The 24,715-nt window shown below is 33.6% G+C and overlaps 2 protein-coding genes across 2 annotated transcripts; one reads left to right on the top strand and one right to left on the bottom strand.

Annotated features, from left to right (window-relative positions):
* The first annotated feature begins 2,472 nt into the window (after positions 1 to 2,472).
* LOC129276043 (uncharacterized) lies at positions 2,473 to 6,561 on the top strand. The gene is made up of 2 exons (XM_054912486.2): positions 2,473 to 2,550; positions 3,640 to 6,561. The coding sequence occupies exon 2, from the start codon at positions 3,644 to 3,646 to the stop codon at positions 4,550 to 4,552; it is 909 nt and encodes a 302-aa protein (XP_054768461.2). The 5' UTR covers positions 2,473 to 2,550; positions 3,640 to 3,643; the 3' UTR covers positions 4,553 to 6,561.
* Positions 6,562 to 9,604: 3,043 nt separating this feature from the next.
* LOC129254912 (TLC domain-containing protein 2-like) lies at positions 9,605 to 23,806 on the bottom strand. Its single transcript, XM_054893453.2, has 3 exons — positions 23,722 to 23,806; positions 22,944 to 23,026; positions 9,605 to 16,429 (listed from the first exon to the last, which is right to left on the bottom strand). Exons 1-3 carry the CDS (start codon positions 23,741 to 23,743, stop codon positions 16,037 to 16,039), a joined length of 498 nt encoding a protein of 165 aa, XP_054749428.2. The 5' UTR covers positions 23,744 to 23,806; the 3' UTR covers positions 9,605 to 16,036.
* Between the last annotated feature and the right edge of the window lie 909 nt (positions 23,807 to 24,715).

Here is a 24,715-nt window from a genome sequence, read left to right as displayed (position 1 = left end):
TCGTCGGCTTTACCTTATTTGGTTTAGTACGACCCACCTTCTACACCTCGCGCAAATCGGACTCTAAACATGAAGTGTTGGGGCAAAAAGGACATCCTTTATAAAACATTTTAATTTTGTTTTATCATCCCCGCAAATTCGACCCTAAACACGTAATTTTACGAGCGAAATAGATACACTTTTTTCATTATTTTTGTGTTTTTGACACCCTTATCTCGTTACGTGCCCTATCGTGAAAAAGACATCCTTTTTACGTGTTTATTTGGTCGCACATGGTATCCACTCGCCAATGTAAGTGCCCCCCCCCCCGGGGTCGAGAGTGGCAAAGTGTGGATTAACGCCTTGCCAAAGCACGCTAGGCCATGGTGGGATTCGAACACACGACCCTCTGATTACAAGGCGAGAGTCAGAACCGCTACACCACGACGCTTCCACTATTTCCACTATAATCGAATTTATGCATTTAATGTTGATAGTAACAGTTTTCTTGTAGTATAATTCTTTGCTTACTGATATTAGTAATATAGCTATAGTTTGAGGAGGCCAATGTTTATAGTAGTATCGAGTCCGAAATTGATATAATTTCCAATCGGGTCTGAGTACATAGTTTACAGTGGCGTCGTCTGCTACGTAAACTAAATGAGCGAATATGACCAAAACTAACCATTATGTTTATTCAAATTAGAACACTTTCCCCTATTCGGATTTTTGGGGACTTTTAGTATGGTCTTCAATGGACCTCAAAGAAATGTTCTGCATTGGAATAAATTCTGTTGCAATTTGTTCCAAGTGAAAAGTTAAAATGACTGGACTATAGACCACAGAGACGGGTTAGTGGCTATATAGGGTTACCCCGATCCGATTGACCGTCAGATGGACATATTTTCGACACGATACCCATTATAATTTCCTTTGTCGGTGAAGGTGGGTAGCCTACCATTGTTCTCTTCACCCATTTCTTTACAACATTTAAATAAATTAGTTGCCAAAGCCGTAGTACATGTATAACTTCACACACACACACACACGCACCCACACACACACACATATATATATATAAATTGAAAAGCTGCAAAACGAGCAGGAATAGTCATGAAGGGTCAATACAGAACACGGTTCTTTTGTCTGTGTCAGTAGAGATGAAAATCCATTCAAACCAAGCCCCTACTTCTGTAGTGATGGTTCTGTGAGATAACATGGTTTGTGTCGTTGTTTGAAATACCCATGCATTTTTGTTTGTTTGTTATGTTTTTGCTTGTGCAGAGGTGTGTTTGATTCCATGTTAATTTTGATGTTAAGGTGCATGAAAACAATTAACAGAAATTACTGAAAAACTCACTCATCACCACGGAAAAAACAGTGACTTTCAATATTGTGTCATTTTGCAACTTTTGAATTTTGACCTTGCCCCACATTTCAAGGCACTGCACCTTCATGTGAATGATAATCATATCATATAAGGTATCATTTTAAAGAAAATTAACTTCATTAATATTAATTACACATTGATATTTTCTAAAACCGATGAGGAGTTTTCGGTCAAAAAAACCCGCTGAGAAACTCACTCATCACCACAGAAAAAAGAACAGTGACTTTCAATATTGTGCCATTTTGCAGCTTTTGAATTTTGACCTTACCCCGCGTTTCAAGGCACTGCACCTCCATGTGAACCAATCATGTAGGGTATCATCTTAAAGAGAATCAAATGCCCTATTCATTGATATTTACTAAAATCGAAGAGGAATTATCGATCAAAGTTAGATTTCTAAACCTTTTTAGGAGTTTATTTATAAGCAGGTTTACTCTTATTCAGTGAAATACATTTTTTTAAATAATGCTCTGTCAATAGTAATCATGTATTCCATATCCACCATAGTATACGAATACTTTTAACAAAAAAAAATTTTCTCAAAACAGTTTGTATATTACTAAGAATAAAACTTTTTTTTACAAAAATTAACCATTCTTAAACTGTATTTTATTAAATAAAAAGATACAAATTTATATGAAATGTGATCAGTCCGTCCGGTCAACGAGGAAAAAATCATAATCTCGAGAAAAAATATTTTATCTTTCCTTTCCGATCATGCCGATGATAAGATAAACATTGCAATCACATGCAAGAAACCAATACAAGTCATGTAAATTAAAGCATAAATTTTATTTAAGAATGAAAGAAAATACATTGTCAATATATTTTCGATTTGACTGTTTGTGAATTTATCATGTGTTAATGGCCATGTTAATTGTTTCTAGAATTAAAAAAAGAAATTGGAGAAAGAGTTTGATGACCAAATTCACTACATATTGTCACGAAGCCAAGAAAGCTTTGTCAGTCACAGTCGGGTTGAAATGTAAATAAAGATTGTTTTATTACCATGTTAATACCATCTGATGTTCTTAAAACTTTAATCAAGTGATGAGCAAAGTACATTCACGAAAGATTATTTTACAAGAAGTGGATCAACCGAAGCACACACATCGCTAAACGCCATGCAGGGGACATGCTTTCAAGAGGTAGGCTTCAGAGGAGCTGTGGTAACGGATTTAGTAAGTAAATTGTCTCTCTACTATGTGAGCTGGAACAAAATTTAACATTTAAACAAAGAAAAGTTGTATGGTGATATATAAATAACAGTTAAGAATTGGGTGACCTGTATCAGCCTTAAACATACTGATTAATTCAGGAAGAAAGGGGCCCAAGGATAGGTACTCGAACATGCAAAAGTTATGGATGTACTTTAATTTAAAGAAATGTTTATTCGTTATCCTTACGATCATCAAGTCGGTTTATATTGTTTTATATTAGACAATTTAGAACATTATGGTTCTTTGTGAGGGAACATATTAAAACCATAGAGCTATTAACAGTAATAGCTCCATGGTTAAACAAACAAAATAAGCTGAATACGTTTTGAATATTGTATTTTTTCTCAGTTGTCATAAATTTATTTTCTTAAGATTCTAAGTGATCACATTTAAAGAAAAAACTGTCATGTCTGTTAATCACTTTTTTCAATTGTAATTTGCAATTTTATAAAATCATAAACTAATCAATCCTCGATGTCTTCTAATGATGATCCCTTTTTATAAAATTGATTTTATTCATTTGATGCTTATTCAACGGTGTAGTGTTCGGAGAAATTCTTTAAGGGGATCGTCCCCTAAAGAGAGAATAGAAAAATATACTAGGAATATAAGGCAAAATAGCATGGGGAAATACCCAAAACACGAGTGACGGAGTAACCTTCGGAAAAAATGTCCAATGGCATTTACCATGGCCTAGTTTGGCTGGTTTCTAATCAAAATGAGCCAAGCGCTTGAGAAAGATCTTACCCATTCTTTCATTTTTTTCGTGCCTGTGTTGAAAAATTAATTGTAATTAACTGTTAATTCAACCTAGTGGTTAATTTAGTCTAATTTAATTATTTTTGTTTTTCTTCAAGCTTCCTAAGCTTGGAAAGTCACGTTTTTAAGTAACTTAAGTTAACCCAAGTAAGAATTGACACCCATCTACCACGTCTACATCTAGAACGTGCCTTCAACAAAATGAATAAAACCTTTGTCTATGCCGCTTCTGCATATTTAAGGAATCAATGATTTTAGCAAAATAAGACATTTTCTTCATTGAATTCACAGAAATATGGCTTTCAAACAGATGTTTGATGAATTCATAACCAAAGCTGCATTACACACGGTGATGGAACGCTTTCCACAGGACTACAAAAGAGCTAGTGATGAAGGCAAGATCAAGGAATTGCGGAAGGCAACGGAATTTACGATTGTCGAGGTGAATCAGATGTTAGATGCTAGAGAGAAAGGGTACAAGCTGAAGGATGTCTTGGCACAGTTACCAGGTGATAGAATCAATGGGATGGTGAGGGCACTTGGAAAGAAAACATTTGAAATGACAACTGACGGTCAGGTTGTCAAAGTGACCAGAGACGGTGCAATGTTTCTGCCCGACATCAGTTTAACTTGTTTGAACTCGAACCGTAACAAAGCGAGTAAATTACAAATAGCCAGTATTGTTGTAGAATGCGTGATCCTCATCCTCGAGCTCATCGGAGTTGATATTCCTGATGACGAAGAAGAGGTGAAAAAGGCCATCCAAATCGCTTTGGATGCCCTTGACAAGAGCAAAACGCTCATTAATGATGTTGACAAAATACAGAAAGATTATGAAAATGGCGACTATCCAGCAATGGCGAAAGATATTTTCGTGCTTGTTGTTGATAGTTTCCATGAGGGTGTCTTCTGGGATATAACCAAAGCCTTATTGTCTGACATGCCGTGGTATGATTGGATCATCACCTCTGCACAAATTGCAGCTTTCATTGCTATGCTGGTTGCTACAGAAGGAGTGGCAGAGATAGCAGAGTTAGTGGCAGAGTTAGCCGATGCTGCATTCTTCCTGGAGAAGCTGGCAAACTTGGCAAATTTGAAGGAAATGGAAATGAAAACAAAGTGGGATTGCCAATGTTGCGATTTATTGAGATTCAATCTGATCAGACAAAAGCTTCCCATATTTTTCAAATCTACGAAAAGTTGAATATTTTATATTTCATTAAAAAAAGTAGGACATCCATGACATTGTCTTTCCATGTCATCCATTGTGTGCAAATAAGCAAAACCTTTAAAACTTTATTTTTGCATCCAACTTTTCATGATTACGCTTGTGTAATTATTATTTAAAGAACTTATTAGGGTAAGGGGAAAGTACAGCCCCTTTATTATAGTATATATAATCGTGATAAGATTCTAACAAAAAAAATTATATCAGCATTACTTGAAGAAAAAATGTATTGTGTCATGTGTTGTAAATAAAACCTTACCTTAAGATATAATGATTTGTACTTCCTAGTATATATCTTGGTAACATGATATTTTAAGAGCTTGTTGTGGGTTTTGGTATTTCGGTAAACGAAAGAAGAAAATGAAATTGTCTGATGATTCAATTGCTGCAACGAATTTTATTCAAAGGCAGCAAAAATTTGTTTTTATACTAATGACTTCGAAACACATATTCATATCTTTTGTCGACGTGCGAAAACCTTATCTCCATTTGAATCTAGTTAACCGTACTCACCAAAGTGCATCAATTGCAAACGATAAAACAGTGAATCAATATTAGCTTTTCGCATGTTGAAATATTATACTTATATGATAGCAAGCTACTTGTTTGGGTTTTTAAAATGTATTTTGGGGGTCTTTCCAACAAGGTTGTGGAAATTATATTTTAACAATGTGAAAATATAATGACATGCCATGTGTATATACGCTTTCTTTGCATACAGGATTTAAATTGAATGAGCGGTGTGATTCTCTTATGTTTGACATTGGTGTGTAAAACCATGAGTTTCTGTTTATTTGTTGTGATAATTATTTCTATGTTGATCAATGGAAATCGGAAGAAAAAATGGCATATTACCAATTAGATGCACGAGTGTTTTCAAGCATGATTTTATTGCTACAAATATTTTGTTTGTAAATAGGCCTACACTTTTTTTCATGTAAATTGTAATTTCTTAATCGTAGAGCTACTTGTGTGTGTGTGTGTGTATTTGAGTTTTGTCAGACGTGTATCAATCAGATATAATTATTTACGTCTGGGACCGACCTTTAACGTCACCATCCGAAAGACGTGACCAGGGCTCGAACCTCTGCATCAATTTGTAACTTCCCCACATAGCTTGGATTACAGGCGCACGACACAACGCCCAGTTATATTAATTTACCTTTAAATTCTTTTTACTTCAACTATTTAATTTTTATAAGCCTAGTTAGATTTTTTTACATCGCTATGGTTCGTAATAATGATAGTCAGTTTTTTGTATAAGACATAACAAATATGTCTCTATGCACTTCAGAAAATGAAGGAAAGGAAGAGATGTGTTGGCGAATTCACTTTGTTGGGGTTAGGTGCAATTTAAACAAGTAGGTTTTGAGGGCTGCTTTGAATTTGTTAACTGAATCGATTCTTTTTAGGGAAATTGGGAGCTTGTTCCATAAGATAGGGGCTGCATGAGCAAATGAACGTTCATCACATGTTTTTGTTTTGTTTTTTTATTGGAGGAACGATTAATGAATACTTACTTTGTGAATGTAAATTACGTGTTGGCTTTTACACAGTGACTAAATCATTTAAGTATGAAGGAGCAAGTCCATATATAAAAACATCATATACTAATAACAAAATCTTAAATTGGATTCGAAATTGGACGGGTAACCAATGTTATCACATTCCCTTTTTTTCGAGTAGCGAGCCGTGCTGTAGAATTTTTTATAGTTTGGAGTCTTTGAATTTGGTTGTTGAGAACACTGCAAATTTTCATATTTTCATAATATCGAAGAAAAGGATACAAAGAACATAAGAACTAATCGTCTCATTAGACATGTCGGAAATAAATATGAATTTGTCTTTTTGCATATAACACACCACTGTAATGTTTGAGAAAAAGGAAAATGAATACAACTTAAATAATGATGTATATAAAATTGATAAAAATGTATTTGATAATTGATATCATAAATAAAACTATCTAGAGTATAATCTTTCTCAATTTTATTTGCAGTCATTGTGTTATTTTCAAATTTGTGTTCTATTATGCTATGTATTCTGACATATACTGCATTATTATATTCCCGTTCTGCCTCTCTCCCTCTTTCCTCCTTCCCTCTCCTTTTTCTTCTTTCTATATCTCTCCCTTGTATAGTAGGTCTCCCAACAAGCAGTTTTTATGTACTGAAGAGAACATCCTGTCAAAAGAATACAGAAATAAATACATGATAAATAAATACGTCGAGTAATTGACACGGACGTCGGTACATGGACCTGGTCAAGTCATTGTGTTGACTTAAAATCATTAGCTTTAATTGGCGCTTGATTAGTGATTGTACTTTCATTGAAATAAAAACAAAATCTATATTAAAAGCTGATACGAAAATTTATTTGATGATTACAGTTCCGGAGATATTGGTTAAGTGCACTATTTAACAGCACAGTAAAATATAAGTTATCAAGTGAAAACGAAATATATCTCAGATTTGTTTTTACCTTACATTTACGATTCCCCCAAAAATTAGGAATTCCCTTCTTTTTTTCTTCAAGAAAGTCTTAGGAAATCCTACTTTTTGCCTATTTTAAAACAAAAAAACCTGCCTCACTTTATTTTGCCAAAATACTTTATACTCTGTTGCTTTGAAGGTAAGGTAAAACAAATCTGAGATATATATCATGTAAATTGTTTCCACTTGATAATTTACATAGTTATATTTCACTAAGTTGTTTAATATTGCATAAGAGAACACTCACAAACAGTTTCGCTAACTATTAGTTTTTGTTGAAGAGGAACTTGCATGCCTTTTATTGGGTGAAATATCATCAACTACTGTGTAAAGTTTCATCCAACGCCGTTTGAAAAATTTCCAAAATAAGATGTTTGTACCCAATACCTTTAATATCCAAGAAACGTGCATGGAGAGAGGGCGATATTCTTGAAGGGATATTTGAGCGCGAAGCGCGTGCTAAATTCTTGTTATATTTAGGAATAAAATAGGCCATTGGTTTTATGCACAATTTTGCAATCATGAACAACATGCATATCTTAGAAAACAAACTAAAGAAAGTGTGAAGCGCTAACTCGCGCTATTTCATTTTAATTGACCCGAAATCGAAACATCTCAACTGCCATGTAATCCTTATGAAAAAGATACGTTTGTCCTTTGGCACCTAGAGTCTTTTTTTCTTATTATTTTTGTCTTGAACGTGTCGGAGAACATTAATAACCCCGTCCTTCATATCAAACTACGCTCATCAGGGGCAGACTTTGTCCATTTTCACTCTTAATGTTTCACCCCCCTTTCCTTCTTTTGCCCCTCTTTTTCTCTTTTCCCCTCATTTACTTCACTTCTCCCTTTTCATTCCTTTGTTTATCTTTCCTTCTCCCTTCTCATTTTTTTGGGGGGAGGGGATGGGGCAAGGCCATCTCCCCATGGATCCGTGCCTGTTGCCATCATCATCATCCTTCATCATGATCCCATTCTTTGTCAAAAATATGAAAGTAAAATAAAAAAGTCAATGTTTTAATTCTATGGACCTATGACCTATCCAGCGATGGCTAGCTATGTAATATTCATTGGGGAGGAGCATTCCACTCTATCCTGAGATGTTGGGGGTTTAAGGATGTCATGCAATCGTGCAGAAAATTTGGACAAGCAAAGAAAATAGAAAGTCTTATATTTTACCTTTGAAATACACTGACTTATCCCAGGATATACTGAACTACATAGAGATATTCACCTCTATTATTTTCACTATGAATATAAACACCCATCACATAAGCCAAAATTATGGAGATAAACATCACTATCCTGTTTATTAAATAAAAATCATGTTAAACAAAGTTATGTATCATATCTGTTTTACAATAGGAAATTGAATCTTGATCTACATCCACTTTGTCTTCTTTCCATATGGTCTCATTCCACATGGTCTATTCAACCAGTTCATCTACAATATTAGTCCATCAGTTACCAATTGGTCTAATTGCCATTGTCACCTCCTAGCCTCATTTCCATCTAGGTTCTACCCATTTGTCTCATATCCACTTGTTCTAACATGACTTGCGAGAAACATGCAGTTGATTGTAAATCAAGCAAAAGTCCCCAAAATCATGCAAAAGTTAAGCAGACAGAAACACAAATCTGAAGCTAAACACAAGTTACATTCAATCCTGTTGCAAGAAGAAGTTTACGATTGATCGATTCAATCAATTGCAAGCTTTGCATCTGATTGCAAATAAAGTGTAACTTACGTCATTTTTTTAGGTATGCAGTTGATTCATGTTCACGCACTTCTTGCAGTACCCTAATAGTGATGCCAGATGAACTGTTTATGAACCAAATTTTCAGTTGACAAAGTGCAAAACAAATGTAACAAGTTGACAACATGGAAATTATTATTATAAGTGACAGCTGGACTTGACAGTAATTAGACCAAGTGGATACAAACAATCACAATTTCTGAAAAGTTTGTACTGTCTTGTCTTTCTTGATGCCAAAAGGCTGACCTAGACTATGTAAAATGGGAATATCACCGCGTTTGGCCAACCATAATGACCCACATGAGACTACGCTAATAATGATAATAATTACATAACGCATCCCTTGTATCATGCATATCACATGATATAATGTTCTTTTGCCTTTCTACTCACTTTGTGTGCTCTTGTATTCATTTCATGGAGCAAATGAAAAATAAAAACTACTACATTAGTCAGACTCTTGATGGATTTCAAAATTTTAAGCTCACTTTCTGAAAGAAATTTGCTGAATTCTTTTCAACATTATAAAACACATGTAATTGTAATCTGTTTTAAGATTGATATTTATAATATCTATCTTAAGAGTTGAACGGCCGATTGAATGACCATATGAGATGGGAATGGAGAATACACATGATAATAAGCAAACACAAATTAACAGTAAATGAATACTAACTGACTGTGCATAACTGCATGTTCAATGTCTACTCATCAACTTCCTATTACTAACACATGATTACAGTTTGCAATATAAGAACCATGATTATCACTCGATATTTATCAAACAGTACATGCACTTTACTTTCAATAACATCTCCATTTTCTTTATCAATTATCTACAAAAGTGATCATCATAAAATATTACAATATAAAAAAATATTGTGCACCCTTAACTTCATCATGTAATAATGTGCATCACGACACAAGAGTCGATTTGTTTTAAAAAATTCGATAATCTAGTAAAATAAAATCCACTTCCATGTGCACTTAAACAAAATCATGCATTCATATGCCAAATCAAAACTTAAATGCTCTAAAGGCTTTCAGCAAGAAATATGAGTTGAAAAAATTCATTAACAAACTTGATTTTGCGTTTCCTCTGCTTCATCATCCAAAAGAGCAAATTTATATAATAAATATGTTCAAGAGTTTACAATCGATAATTGCTTGGTAGAAAAAGATATGACCTTGTAAGATTGAGACCTACTGGTACTTAGAAAACACAACCAAACTTAATCAACATATCATAACAAGGGTTACCACAACCAAATCAAGTAACAACTTTACAGTACAACCATTGCTAAAACAAAAATTCATACAAGATGGGCTACGTCAGAACAGTGTTTACTGCACATCGTACTGGGACTAGAGCATTGTCATTATAAAATAGACTATTAAAGCAACATTAAGCTGAAACATACTGTAAAAGTAAGAATTTGTCAAACAAATAGCTCTTATTATCATCACCTGTAACACATGAGAACCATTTGATGTTTACTTGAATGAAACAATCATGTAGAACAGCCTTCGTAGGAAATTAATGAGCTCACATAAGTTGTCCTTAAAAATTAATTGCAGTACAATGAAATAATATTTTCATTCAAATGTCATTACAAGCCAATATCAACTATTACCCACTTACTAATTCAAAATAGACACATCAGAAAGAAGAGAAACTTCCGAATTTTTTATTTTGTCTTTCAAATCGAGTTTAAAAAAAGTAAAAGTGGAACACCTCTGGCGGTTACACAATTTTTTGGCAGCAGTGCTGAATTTGATGAAGAAAAATGATAATAAAACTACATGTGTGTAGTTTTATTTCCAAATTTCACTATATATGATAAAAATACAAAATGGATTTTATCCATTCAAAAAATGTGACAAGGGTTATATATGGAGATATCCCAAAGACTTCCTTGGTATGGAAGACAATAAATAAATATAAAAAGAAATAATATACAGCCACTAATATTCAAGGTCTATGTTTAAGAGGAAGCACAATGCAGCTGCTTCTATCAATAAAGAATTCAAATAAATAGATTTTACATCTAACATATAAAATGATAGTCAACATCAAACCTTCTTGACATTGTAATAAAGTAGCAAATAAAATTTGCATCACTAAAAAATTAACTAAACAACATGAACTACAGGCAAAAGGCGGTTCAAATCAAGATGAAATGATTTATGAGACAGTAAAGACTACATATCCTGTGCCCTAATTTTCATTTCAACTCACACTCAATTTTTTCATAAACACAATATATAAATACAATTCTTCTTGTATCGACATTATGAGGATAATCACAATTCAATTCAGTTGTTTATGACTAAATTCATGGGGTGTATCACAAGGTTTATTTGTAGGAGAATGACTTTATATATGATCGCAACACAGTAGATAACCTGCCAATTCATTTACATGGTCAACATTATAATTTGAAGTGACAAAATATCACATTTGGCTTGCCATATTTCAGTTATCTGTGAAATCATTCATAACTATATATTTATGAAACACTCCATTTTTTTTTTGAAGCAAGAGGGCAGTACTTATGAAACCATCCTACATAAAGCTGGCCAATATTCCACTCATATACTGAACAAGGTCTTGTCAAATGACCTCTGAAATGCAATAAAAACATGATATTTGATAAGCCTCTGTGATATGTCTGAACATAGAAATAAATAACATTGCTTTATGCAATGAAATTATGTAAACATTATCAATGTACAGGTATACTATTTTGCCCTTGTTGATCACCAATGAGTCAATGGCCATGATGGCAGAAATGTCACCCATCACAATATGTATAACACAAAATGAGAAAATTCACTATTTGAAATATGATCACTAAAATCTGCTAGATGTATACTTTGTATGAGACGGAGGCAGTGGTTATTACATATACTATGTTTAGTGTAACAGAAAAGACAAAAGCTCCAGCCTCAAGCTAGATTATAAGATGTAGAACATATAAAATGCCATACTTAGTTGTGAGCTGATCTGGAGAAATGGCAGAGCCCAAAATTGTGATTTTAGCTTTGTTTTTAAGTAAAGAAGTAAAGGTTTTACAATTTACAGTTTATATTTTTGAAGATAAGAAATATATCCCAATACCCTCATAATACATATATTGAAACACCATGTAAATTCCTTCACATATGATTTTTTATCACAAACATAATCCATAACATTTTAAAACATCAGACTGACAATGTGACAAAAAAAACCTAGCAGTCTATCACAGTAAGAGAGAGAAGGGGAGAGGTAGAGAGAGAGAGAGAGAGAGCGAGAGAAAAAACAAATTAGATATTGGCAGGTTGTAAGTTCTTGGGCTTAAAAATGATATAAATGGCAATCAATTGCAATATGGCCATGATTATAAAAGCCAAAAGGCATTTTTTCTTTGTTTTGTATAACCTTCAGCTAATTCCATACCTGCATTTTGTCAAGGATTCAGAGAGATGATTAAGAACTTATTTTATTCACAAGCATAAAATGCGGCAGTGCAAGTACAGCCCCATAAAAATGTTATATTTCGGTTCTTAACGTGAGTTACATATCATCAGGGACATTCACAAAAATATAAATACGAAAAAATTAAAACCTTGTTAAAGATTGTTTAAATGGAAACTTAAGAAAAAGCAATAATGCTTTTATATTAATGTAGATGATATAACTTTCAGAGGTATTATGGACACATGGGCTCATTATGCTCTGTTACAAATGGCCTGAGGCCAAAATTGTGTGTCTATACTAGGGCCAGCTCCATGTCACCTATTCATGTGACACGTGTCACCCGGCTTTTCATAAACATCGTGCACTGTTTTTGCACAGTTCGCTATAACACCACTTCTGCTTTTAAAACCGTTTTAGCCGGTCTGAAATTGGGGTGTTACACGTACCATTTACAGGATTGAGGCAGGACTAATGCCGCCTTCAAACCACTTCTTAAGGTGGATTCAGTCCGAGCCAGCATCAGTCTTGCTTTTGAATAAGGAGGGTGTTACACATAGGTCAAGCTGCCTCCGACGTCCGCCCCAGACCACCTACTACGTATATGTAAAAGAGGACTTAGAGGAATTAGAGAATTCACTTGTTACTGGGTTAAGAAAATTACAAGAATACATGAAAGAGAATTGTACCTTGTAGTAGTTTACCCCAACGTCCTTTCCTCCACAAAGAAGTATAAATCATGGCTGATGAGAGTGGGGTATTATGAGACTCTCTTCATGCATACATAAAAAAATGTATTAATAAATACTTAATAAAACCAATAGAAAAACAAAAACTTAGTAACACGAAAGAGCATTAATGCATTGAAAGAAATAATTAGTTTACAAACTGCCTTGCTTTGTGTTAGACATGCGTAAAGATACTTAAATTGCCTTGTGGTATGAGGAATAGTAATGTACAACCCTGTTGTATAGAAAGACTTTGGATAGTTGACAGAACAAAAAAATGGTTACGGATATATGGCTACTCACTTTTCAGAGAAATTTTCAGCATCATTTTTATTCCTCGGTGGTACATGAGTTCATTTCAAAGACACCTACCTATTGCTCATACAACTCAGTGGTATTTAAACTTGATACTCTTTTACAAATTGAAATAAATTTCTCAAATATTCCAGATGATTCTTTAAAGATTTTCCTCTTACCCTACTACCATTAAACTTCCATATATATATGGTCAATGTCGATCTGGCATTTTACAGTGGTTGCCGGGCCCACAATCTTTGACAGGGCATTCTTCCCTGCCTGTGAGCATCAAAATCAGCAGCCCACAATCAATTGGGCAAAATGAGTATGCCTATTTCAGATTTTCTATTAAAAAAATGAAATATGGATTTTCAGTTTCATCTTGACGATCATTTGCCGTATTAAGATACATGATTAGTTCCTCTCATACAAATTTCTCACAAATATTTTATTCAAAATATCTTCAGAATTGGATTTTGCAAAGACACACAAACTTAGCATTGTGAATTGAATATATGCATGATTGTATAAATAATGGAATACATTATGGCAGACATTATTAAACACATTGTAAAATACATTTTTTCTTTTAACTTTTTTATCCAAATACAAAAATAGAGATCTTTCAATTATTTAATCTTTATTGATTTAATCAAAGATCATGATTGGTTGTAAAAAAAGAAATTCATACCCTCAAGTGTAATTCATCATTTCCATAAAGAATTAAAAAATCTTATTTCTAACACCAATTGTAATTTGTAATTATATGAAATTTTGTGCACTCAAGAGTTACATGTACGATTGATTACAAATCTCTGCAGTAACTTTGACAGGGCATTCTTCCCAGCCTGTGAGCATCAAAATCAGCAGCCTAGCTTAGCTAGCGCAAGATCATGGGAGCGCTTTCAGCACCTTATAAAGAGGATATGTGTACAAAATAAATATCCTATGTTATCATTATCATTATAAAAATAATCAATAATAGCCATCAATTAATCATTTACAAGTCATCCTGACTGCAATGTTTCTAAAAGCAGTTGTATATGTGTATAGCCCATGGCACTAAAAGTTACTTGACCTACATGTATAACCCATTACATCACATACCAACTGGACAATAAACCAATGTCTTTGGGGTTTAATCCGTACGAATATGTTGACCATGCAGTGTTCCATGGTTCGGTATATGCCATTAGACAATGACTTGCACAGAGACTGAAAAAAACTATCTTTTCTTCGCAAATTCACTACAATAAATACATGTACAAAAACAGAATAAAAAAACACAAATTCTAAATAGGAGACTCCTTAAAGAAGTATTAGCACATGCACCTGTATATCACTATTAAAAAAACCCAACATTTTAAATTTTCCATCTTCAGTATACAAAAAGTAGAAATTCACCCAATGATAAATATGCTTCAAAAATACACCTGATAATAAATTTCTTTGGATTGATCAATGGTTAAACTACTAAAAACATTAAATGTTTACTCTCAAAGCTGAAAATGCAAAGGAAATACTACTGTACATGCAAAGCAAATTCAGAAGTCAAATTGATTACCGGTATTACAACCTGTGGGATAAATACATGTTTGTAATTATGGAAAGACAAAACATTATCGTAATTGAGCACCACTGCAAACAGTTTGAATATTCAACATTAAATGAATAAAATCAAAATGGAAGTAGTTAATCATAGAAGGAAAAAAAATGTTAGGAAAATAAAAGTATAACATTCTACATGTACATAGCAACTTCAAGTCTTAAACCACAAATAAAAAATAAACAGAGAAAGATTGAATACTGCACTATCAAGACTATAAACATATTCCCAAAACTATTACCACATACACGTACATGTATTCATAAAAAGCCTCTTCCAGAAAAGGAACTGAAATATAAAAAATGAATAATACTTGCGACTCGATATTGGAAGCTCTGACAAAATGAAGACAAAATTGACTACATGCAATTGCCTCTGCCTTATTAGAAATAAACAACTTTAACTTATCTCTTTTTCTTCAAATAAATAATCTCTGTGACTTTTGACCTTCAATTGTGTGACCTCTGAATAACACTATACATGTCAAGTTGAAGTCAGTTCCTTAGTTAATGAGAATTCCCAAGAACAATTTTATTTCATGTACATGTAAAAGCCTCTGACCTTTGCATATATGACCTAGTGACCCTCAAATCTAATCACACTCTTCATGTGCTTACACGAGTTCAAGTTGACGTTGATTTCTAATGCAGTTCTTCGGTTACAGTGAGAAAGAGAAATTTTCAGGTTTACAACAACCTCTAGGATATTGACTTCAAACTTTCATTAGATCATTTTACCATCAATATACATGTACATAGATACAGGATCCATTTAAAGTTGATCCCTCACGCATTTCTTAATGTATCGCAATAACAAGGTATTTCAATAAAGACCATGCTGACATTCAACCTTTGAACTGCATATACATGTATACTCCCAAAACTACTTGAATTATTGTCATTCCCAAATGCACACTTGGACAAAGTTAAAGTCAATCTATCAAACAGTCCTTTATTGTTTGCAAGAACAAAAAAACAAAACAGAAGAACCAAAAAAAATGCATGTGGCAACCACCACTAACTGTGGTAAGAGGTATCAAAACTGCATACATAAATTCTCACACTTAAACATAATGTGAAACATATGGAAGCCATGTTGGTGATAATAAAGTGAATAGATGCTATGAATCCATGATGTCAACATCTTGTTTTGAAGAAGAGCTGCTCTTCTTCCCAAAATCACTTGCAATTAGTCTGTAGAATAAAACCAGGTTGATGATAAAGATGGCACCTAGTGTGTATGGTCCAGTCTTGCGTATGATTGGTGGAACAGCCTGCTCTGTCACAATGACCCAGATACAGAGGAAGCCCATGGAGCCCATTCGGCAGACCACATAGCTGAAGATATTCAGGAAGGCATTGATCCGGTATGCCATATCTTGCTTACTGAAGCCACACATCAGAAGGAGCTGTCTGCCATGGAGAAAGATAGAGTTGAGCTCCAGGATCATAGCAATGTTTATGGTGGCATACAGCTGGCGGAGAGAGAGGATCGTGAAGCACAGGAAGAGTACCTGTAACATGCAAGAGGAAAAAGAAAACCAAATTTAAAAAAAAATAATGTGAACTGGACGCTAAAATCTCTTACCTCTTTCAGAGGGATCTCACATCTAGCCAAAATGCAATAATAACTTGTACTACATTCAAGCAGTATGGTTCAAGATGATATAGAGCAATGCAAAACATGTTAAAACCAGGGCAAAATTATCCAATGAACATTGCAAATGGAGCCCCCAAAATTGACCCCCCCCAAAAAAAAAAAATTGTCTGATGCCATGAACACAAAACTATTGCATATTTGTCTAAAAGAGTACCTTCTCTCAAATAATTTGATGCCATACTTATGTAGCATATGTTTACACTTGGATAATCAGAAGGTATTCTTAACTGTGAAATTTGATATGCTCCAAATTAAGGCATGGCTGCAATGAATGAAACCAGATGCCAATTATGTCATAATAATACAAGATTTACAGTAGACGTCAAGGATCAATCCACCCCCCAAAAAAGTTGATTTGAATAAAGAGAAAATCCAACAAGGATAATATTGAAATTTTCATAAAAATCAGATGTAAATAAGAAAGTTGTGACATTTTAAAGTTTTGCTTAATTCACTAAACAGTTATATCCACATCCTGGTCGGAATGCAAATGAGGAGACTGATGACATAATTATGCTAATTTTCTCCTCATTGTCAAGTGAAACAACGATTAATTCCTCCCTGAGCATGTGGAATTAGCATTGTTTAATACTACATGTATATGGTTCAGTCAAAGTGTCCTTATTGTCAAATCTGTAAAATCTATTGTATAATTCAAACAATAAAAAACAAAATAGTGAGTGAAGGACATCATCGACCGTCTCATTTGCATGTCACCGAATTGTGATCACTGTTTTGAGTGAAAAATGAGTGAAACTTTATGTAATATTATGTAATTCAAACAATAAAAAACAAAAGGAATAGTGAGTGATGGACATCATCGACTGACTCACCTAGTTGTGCATATCACTGTGTTGTAAAAAATAAGCGAAACTTTAAAATGTCATAACTTTCTTATTTTACATCCGATTTTGATGAAATTTTCAGTGTTATTCTAGTTTGATTTTTCTCTATTTATTCAAATCAACATTTTTCTGGGATGGACTTGACCTTTAAGTAGAATGAAATTTACTTGAGAGTAGATCCATCTATACTAAAAAGTCTTCATTTAATAAACAATTGTCAAGTTAATCATTGAATGAAAAGGTCTTTTGAATTACTATTTTAGAATTATGACATCATTGATGTCTGAATTGATTAATTGCAGTCATTCCTCACTTTGGCAAAAACAAAATTTCACATTAAATAATACCTCCTGATTATCCAAGTGTAAAAATACAATACATAATTACATATGATACGGTATCCAATTATTTCAGAGAATAGGTTCTTTCAGGAATGTGTTCATGTATACTGTTTACTAAACTTTGGGATATGTGAGGTCTAAAATTTGTCTGACCCATCACAAGGTACATGTACGTGTAGTATGGAGAATAACAGAAATGTTAAGAACTGGTGCATGAACATATTAAATATGTATCTATACAAAAATATAATGTAGAATAAAGTGTGAAAAACAGAGGGAAAGTATGAAATTTTTAAGAGGTACACAGGGTTCTTCAGGAACTTGAAAATCCTCACTACATTTCTGTAATGCCAATGTAAATAAATGTGTACTGCTTGGATTTTTTTTAATAACATAGATTAGAAGCCAAAGTTCATGAGCTCTTGTAAATACATGTACTGTAGTCACAAAGTAATCATAGGCTTACTGTTTGACTTGGGAATGGGGGGGGGGGTGGTTGATGAAATAGAGAAATTTTTGCGTAGGAGTTTCATAACAAAGGAGTGTCTTTACAGTCATTGTGCTGTATACCCATAATGCACGGTTGGCCAGGGAATACCAAGGCTGAAGAGTATGATAGATTTTGCACAGGAATTATGATTGCTTTATTAATGGTTAAAAAAACATTATATGTATGGGTTCATTGCAACACAAGTAAGCTCCACACAATGTATTGCTTTCAAGAATAAAAGTTGGAAGTGGAAAATATTCAGCTTGACCTCTGTATACAAGAACTTATAAATACAATAGGTGACTCTCTGAAGTTTCCTTTTGACCCAAATTTGTATTTTATAGTATGCCGTAATATGTTTTAGTCTGCATGAAGATCACTATCGTTATTACTTTCAGTACGAGGATATCCTTATATTTCCATTGACAAGAGGTTTTTAGTTGTTGTCTTGCGAATATGGATATCTTAAGCACAGGAAAATGTCTGCCTAGTCTTATCCACAAATATTTCAATTTTTCAATTACCAAGGAGTTAGAACATTATGGATCTGATATTGAACTCCTTGATACGAGATACTACATGTACATGTATATACATGTATAATGTGCCAGTTCGGCAGTCTCCATTCATGTACATCAGCCATCTATGGATGAAAATCATAAAATCATTTTCCTAGAATGGGGGTCAGTAAATTTATTAGCAGGGTTGGCAATTTTATTTGATTAAAATCAGATTTTTTAATTTAAATTGGATTTTTAATATATTTTTTTTAAACAAACATTTTTAAAACAAAGTGCAACGGCATAAATATAATCCTTTACAATAACATATATTTTAAAATCAGACATTTCACTACTAAAGTCTAAAACTATTCTTAGCTTTCTATTTCATAATTAAATCAAGTCAAAATAGAATTAATAGAAAATATTGAAGATCAATGAAGATGATCAATGAAAATCATGAAGATGCTTGCATTTTCTGCTCTGTCTGCATCCTCTGATGTAGAGAGCTCCTACTACATGTAACTGGTTCAATCCAAGTTGATGAACTATCTTGGTAGCTCATGCTGCATAGTTGGTATTCCTATTCAAGCTCTTTACATGAAACGAGGATCGATTTCTTTGGAAGAATTTCCATGACTCTGAGACTCACATTCTCTAAAGAGAAATATTTTTTATTTTCGAGCCAAGGACTGAAGATCATTTTAAAGAAAACTGCATTTATTTTTTGTTTGTGTAAACCTCCTTTGTTCTTTGAGCCATAGTTGGAACTCTTTGACTGTTTTAAAGCATTGACCTGCAAAGCTCAGACTGATTGGGAAAAAAAGTTGCAAGTGGATCTGAATGATTTCTTTTACAATAAACCTGAATATTAGTATTTGACAGTTATTAGCAGTTTTGCAAAAACTAAGAAAACAGGTTCTACAGCTACAACATTACTAGAGTGTATCTATTTAAATACATGTAAAAAAATAATATATTGAACTATGGGTTACCAGGGACAATGCAGATTTGATGTATTATTGCACTCAATTCAACACATTCATGGAGGAATGTACAAAAATAAATGCTCACTTTTGGCAAAGTGCACTAAATTTATGGTTGTTGCCATGATTTAGTGTCCTTTTGCCAAGAAAATGCATACATTTTCTATACATGTATTACTGAACCGTTCTCAGTGTACCAGCTGAATGAAACATAATCGTATACAGAAGGTCTGAACAGGCCTTGGTTCAAACCCATCCTGACAAAAATCTCTGATGGAATTCAGGCTTAAAAGTTCAGGGTTACTTTTTGAAATTCCTCATTTTCAATTTTTACATTTTTTTTGTTCCGAAGTGCCATTGCTATGGATAGATATGAACAAATTGTCGGTGTTGGAGAGCAATATGTACGACTGCCAATAACCCTTTACTCTTATATCTTATTAAAAACTGTCCTCTAAAAACACTGTTGGATTTGGACATAAAGAAACAATAACTTTGTTTTACTATCAACAAAGAAAAGTTTTTACAGGGAAAATTTTGAAAGTCCAAGTAGAGTAGGGGTCTTTGTGTTAACCACTTATAAGCTACATGTACATGTAAATCTTTGGTTTTGTGAGATTAACCTGATTTTATTGACTTAATTTCAATTGCTCTGAGTAGATATGAAGGATTATTCATGTTTTGAATATCAACTTGATAAAATCTTCTTCTTTTGAGTCAAAATAATTAAACTGCCAAAAAAAAAATTGTCAATTCTTGAACATGTTTCAATGGAAGTGATTTAAATCAATGACTTACAAAAAAAAATCGTAGTGATTTAAATCTGCCAACCATGTATACTAGTATTTTGCTTCTATACATGTTCATTTTATGTGCGTGGTTATCTTACATGTATTGTTAAGTAAGGTTCATACAACTCCCTAAAAATACCACAATTGTCGCGAAATTGCAGTAATCTGAGACACATATGAACAGACATTTTTGGAAATAAAGCTAACATATTAGTACATAGAATGGGATACGAAATTTGAATTATGATGTACACAACCTTCAGACCTCTTTCACTTACACATGCAAAACTAATGCAAGACCTTGCAAACAAGTTCAAGTTCTGCATCATTTAAATGAGTATCCAGAGTACAATATGTATTGATTGTATATCTAAGAAGTTGAATACACCCCAGGGGAGTAGTCATAAAAAATCATGATTTGAACACTGTGATGCAAATTTGCATCAGATGATGTTCACTCATGCTTGCATCAATTATGCACATTGTAGGTCCTACATGATCAATACTTGGATGAACACACTCTGGGAGAGTGGCAGTCACAAAGAGGAAAACATTAAGCACATTGAAAACTAATCTTTTATATTCAACGAAAACTAGAACTATCATTAGATGTGATCAATACCCTCCGCAGTATCCCGGGGGGGGGGGGGGCAGTCGAATATATTGCTGTACACACACGTGACCAAAAAACTAGTTTCAAGGGCGTTTTTTGCATGCACTCGTTAAGGGTATCAAAAACACAGTTTTCAAAAAAGGGGGTTATTTTGCACTCAGAGAAAACTTGTTTAGGGGGTGTATGGAAATAACTTGGCCATGCGTGTGTACAGCAATACATTTGACTGCCCCCCCCCCCCCGGGGCAGTATCCCGTTACCATGGCAACAGTTTCCAACACACGAAAAAAAGTCTTGACTAGTATTACCCCAAGACCAATGTGTGAGCTACATGTAAATATCATGAGAATTGGTTAAAAACAGATGAAGTAGTTCCAACTGCAAGATTTTTGCCCATTTTTTTTACATATATGTTGTTACCATGGCAACATCATTTCCAACACATGGAAAAATATGCCCTGCACATTTTTACCTTAAGACCAATGTATGAGCTAAATTTCATGAGAATTGGTTGAAAACTTATGAAGTAATGAACCACAAGATTTTTACCTAATTTTGGGCATATAGTATGTCATTACCATGGCAACATGATTTCTGACACACATTAAATATGTCTTGCATATCTTTACTTCAAGACCTATGTGTGTGCCAAATTTCATAAGAATTGGTTACAAACTGAGGAAGTAGTTAAACTTTGAACTGCAAGATTTTCACTGTCTTTTTGCCATAATTAACCATTACCTTGGCAATTCAATTTCCGACACACACAAACTATGTGTCTCGGACATCTTTACCTCGAAACCAATGCATGAGCCAAATTTCATGAGAATTGCTTGAAAATTGATGAAGTAATTCAAACCGCAAGATTTTTACCCAATTTTCACCATATAATATGTTGTTACCATGGCAACATGATTTCTGACACACACATTTTATATCTCTTGCACATCTTTACCTCAAGTCCAATGTGGGTGCCAAATTTCATGAGAATTGTTTTAAAAAATGAGGAAGAAGTTTGAACTGCAAGATTTTTATCTTAATTGCTATAATATACCATTACAATGGCAACACAATTTCTGACACATACAAAATATGTGTCTTGCATATCTTTACCCCAACACCAATATGTGTGCCAAGTTTCATGAGAATTGGTTTAAAACTGAGGAAGTAGTTCGATGCGCAAGATTTGTAACGGAACGACTGACAAACCAACCTACCATCCGCCCGACTGTACACTGATTTCTACAATGTATATATTCCTTTCAAACTTTGTTTGGCGGGGTATAACAAAGTTATTTAAACAAATGGAAGACCTCGGGCAGTCTCACCTGTATTATGCAATTCAATATAGCAGCAGTGCTGACTTTGAAAAAACTTTTGTACAAAAATATTTTTCAAAAAAAAAAGAGTAACAATAATACTCCCATTCATTTGATAATGAAAAGGATCATAGACACCAAATGACCTTTGACCTTTGTCCAGTGACCTGAAATTACATTTGTCCATTTGCTGCAACCTTATAACCATTTTATAAGTCTAAAAATACAGGTACTAAAAATACAGGTATAATTGCAAACTATCTTTAAAAAAATCAAAATCTGAACCTTGATTTTACTTTTGATATTGATACAAAAACATGATCTAAATGATATTTTACCTTGATCATGTGACCTGCAACTCATGACCTGAATGCCTCTCTTAATGGAGTTCTTTTGTTATGCCCTTTATTTTCCATTTGTGCTGTGATATTATTAAAATATTGTTATGCAATACAGAAAAGTAGCCTTTCCCTATTTACTTACCACAAGATGGTGTGTGTAAAGTGGCCAAGCATTTGAGAAAGCATTATGAGCCATCAAATCAAGAAGATCGTATGCAAAGTATCCTGTATTAAAAAACAAAGAAATTTTTTTAAAGCTAATCATAAAGTAGTACCTGAATTCAAAAAAAAAAAAGAAAAAAAAATACATATTTGGAATTTCAGTTTTACATTTAAAATGTATATTATAAGACAAGCATCAAACAAATCTATGTGTGACAACCTCAATCAACATAACCAAATGGTTCATTATCATATAGGCTACTCATTGAACTGTAGATCAAAATATTCATGAAGAATCAACCACTAGGACTTGTCTTTAGATGTACTTCTTTCTGAGAAACAGTGAACACTTTTTATTTCTTCTGTTGCCATAAGAAATTTGAGGGTACTCACAAAATATGTACCATAACAATTAACGAAATTCAAAATTAAAAAACCTTTAGAATTGTCAATTTTTAACCCTTTTTCCTCTTCCAACTATGCATTGATTTAGAGAAAATCAATACCTTTGTGCTCCCATGTTTTATAATTGTTTTTTTTTTGCATCACATTGGACTTTCAAAAAAATGTTGAAAATGAATGCCTGGATATAATTGACTTGCAACGGCTTACCGGTACTGTCTTAAATAGAATCAAGAATACACTGTTGGTATTTGGAAGAAAGTGGGAAGGATGAGAGGGACAGGACTTGAGATGAAAGAATGGAGGAAAGGAGGGGCAGAGAGGGAGCAATGGAACTGAAGAGAGGTGATTCTTACCTCCAGTAAAAGCGATAATCATTTCAGAGCTTAATGTGTAGCCATTTACCAAGTCTTCTTGTAGCTCTGGGTTGGAGAAAAAACTATAACAGAAAAGACAATGTGGTGGTATTCATTAATCACATCTGTCTCCAATGGCAATATTACGCAATAATTGTAAACAGGGATGGGTCATCTCTAAAGGGCGAGTCCATCCAAGCAAATAAAGTTGATTTGAATGAAAAGAAAAAAGCAAACTCGTAAAATGCTGAAATTTTTTACACTCCGTAGAGTTGTGTTCCCTCTAAGAATTATTTCAACTTAAGACTAATCTACTCTCCACAAAGGTTCCAGGACCAATGGTTCTTTTCTGTTGCTCTGACTTATGTGAGTAATCCTATCTAAACTGCCAGCAGTTACTCAAAATCTTTCTCCTTCCAATGTCACTAACCCAATACAACACACCAATCTCCAAAAATATCCTTATCCTATCAACCTCTCAACGTGCCTTGTTTACCAGCCTTACAGCGCCTACAAAACTTCCACTCACTTTGTCGGTGTGATGTTTGTAACAACATCCAACATTCTGTGTGATGAAAAGCCTCAGAAATCCATAAATATCTCTGATCATCACAGGTTCAAGAATAGACTCACATAGTATGGTACCTTTCTTAGCATTAAAGCCTACCGCCCTACCGGAAACTTTAACCTCGTCCCTGCAGTCTGAGAATAGAGCTAAGTGAAAACAAGTCTGAAAGACTAACACCTAAGCAATTATTGCTATTTCACTGTTAACTAAATCGACCATAGAATAGTGTCAATACTCTAATAAAGAATTAAGCTTCATCTAACTGAGATTGCTTCATCTGAGTTTACTTCAGTCTATATCCTTAATAAAATATGTGAATGACTGCACAGACAATTAAATTATTTACAAGTTGTTTACAAATGCTTTCTAATTGGTAATAAGGTATACATTTCATTGATTATTTGCATGTGGAATAATCATTCTGAT

Source organism: Lytechinus pictus, chromosome 2 (assembly GCF_037042905.1).
Source record: "Lytechinus pictus isolate F3 Inbred chromosome 2, Lp3.0, whole genome shotgun sequence".
NCBI lineage: Eukaryota > Metazoa > Echinodermata > Echinoidea > Temnopleuroida > Toxopneustidae > Lytechinus > Lytechinus pictus.
This window is presented reverse-complemented; position numbering and strand designations above follow the sequence as displayed.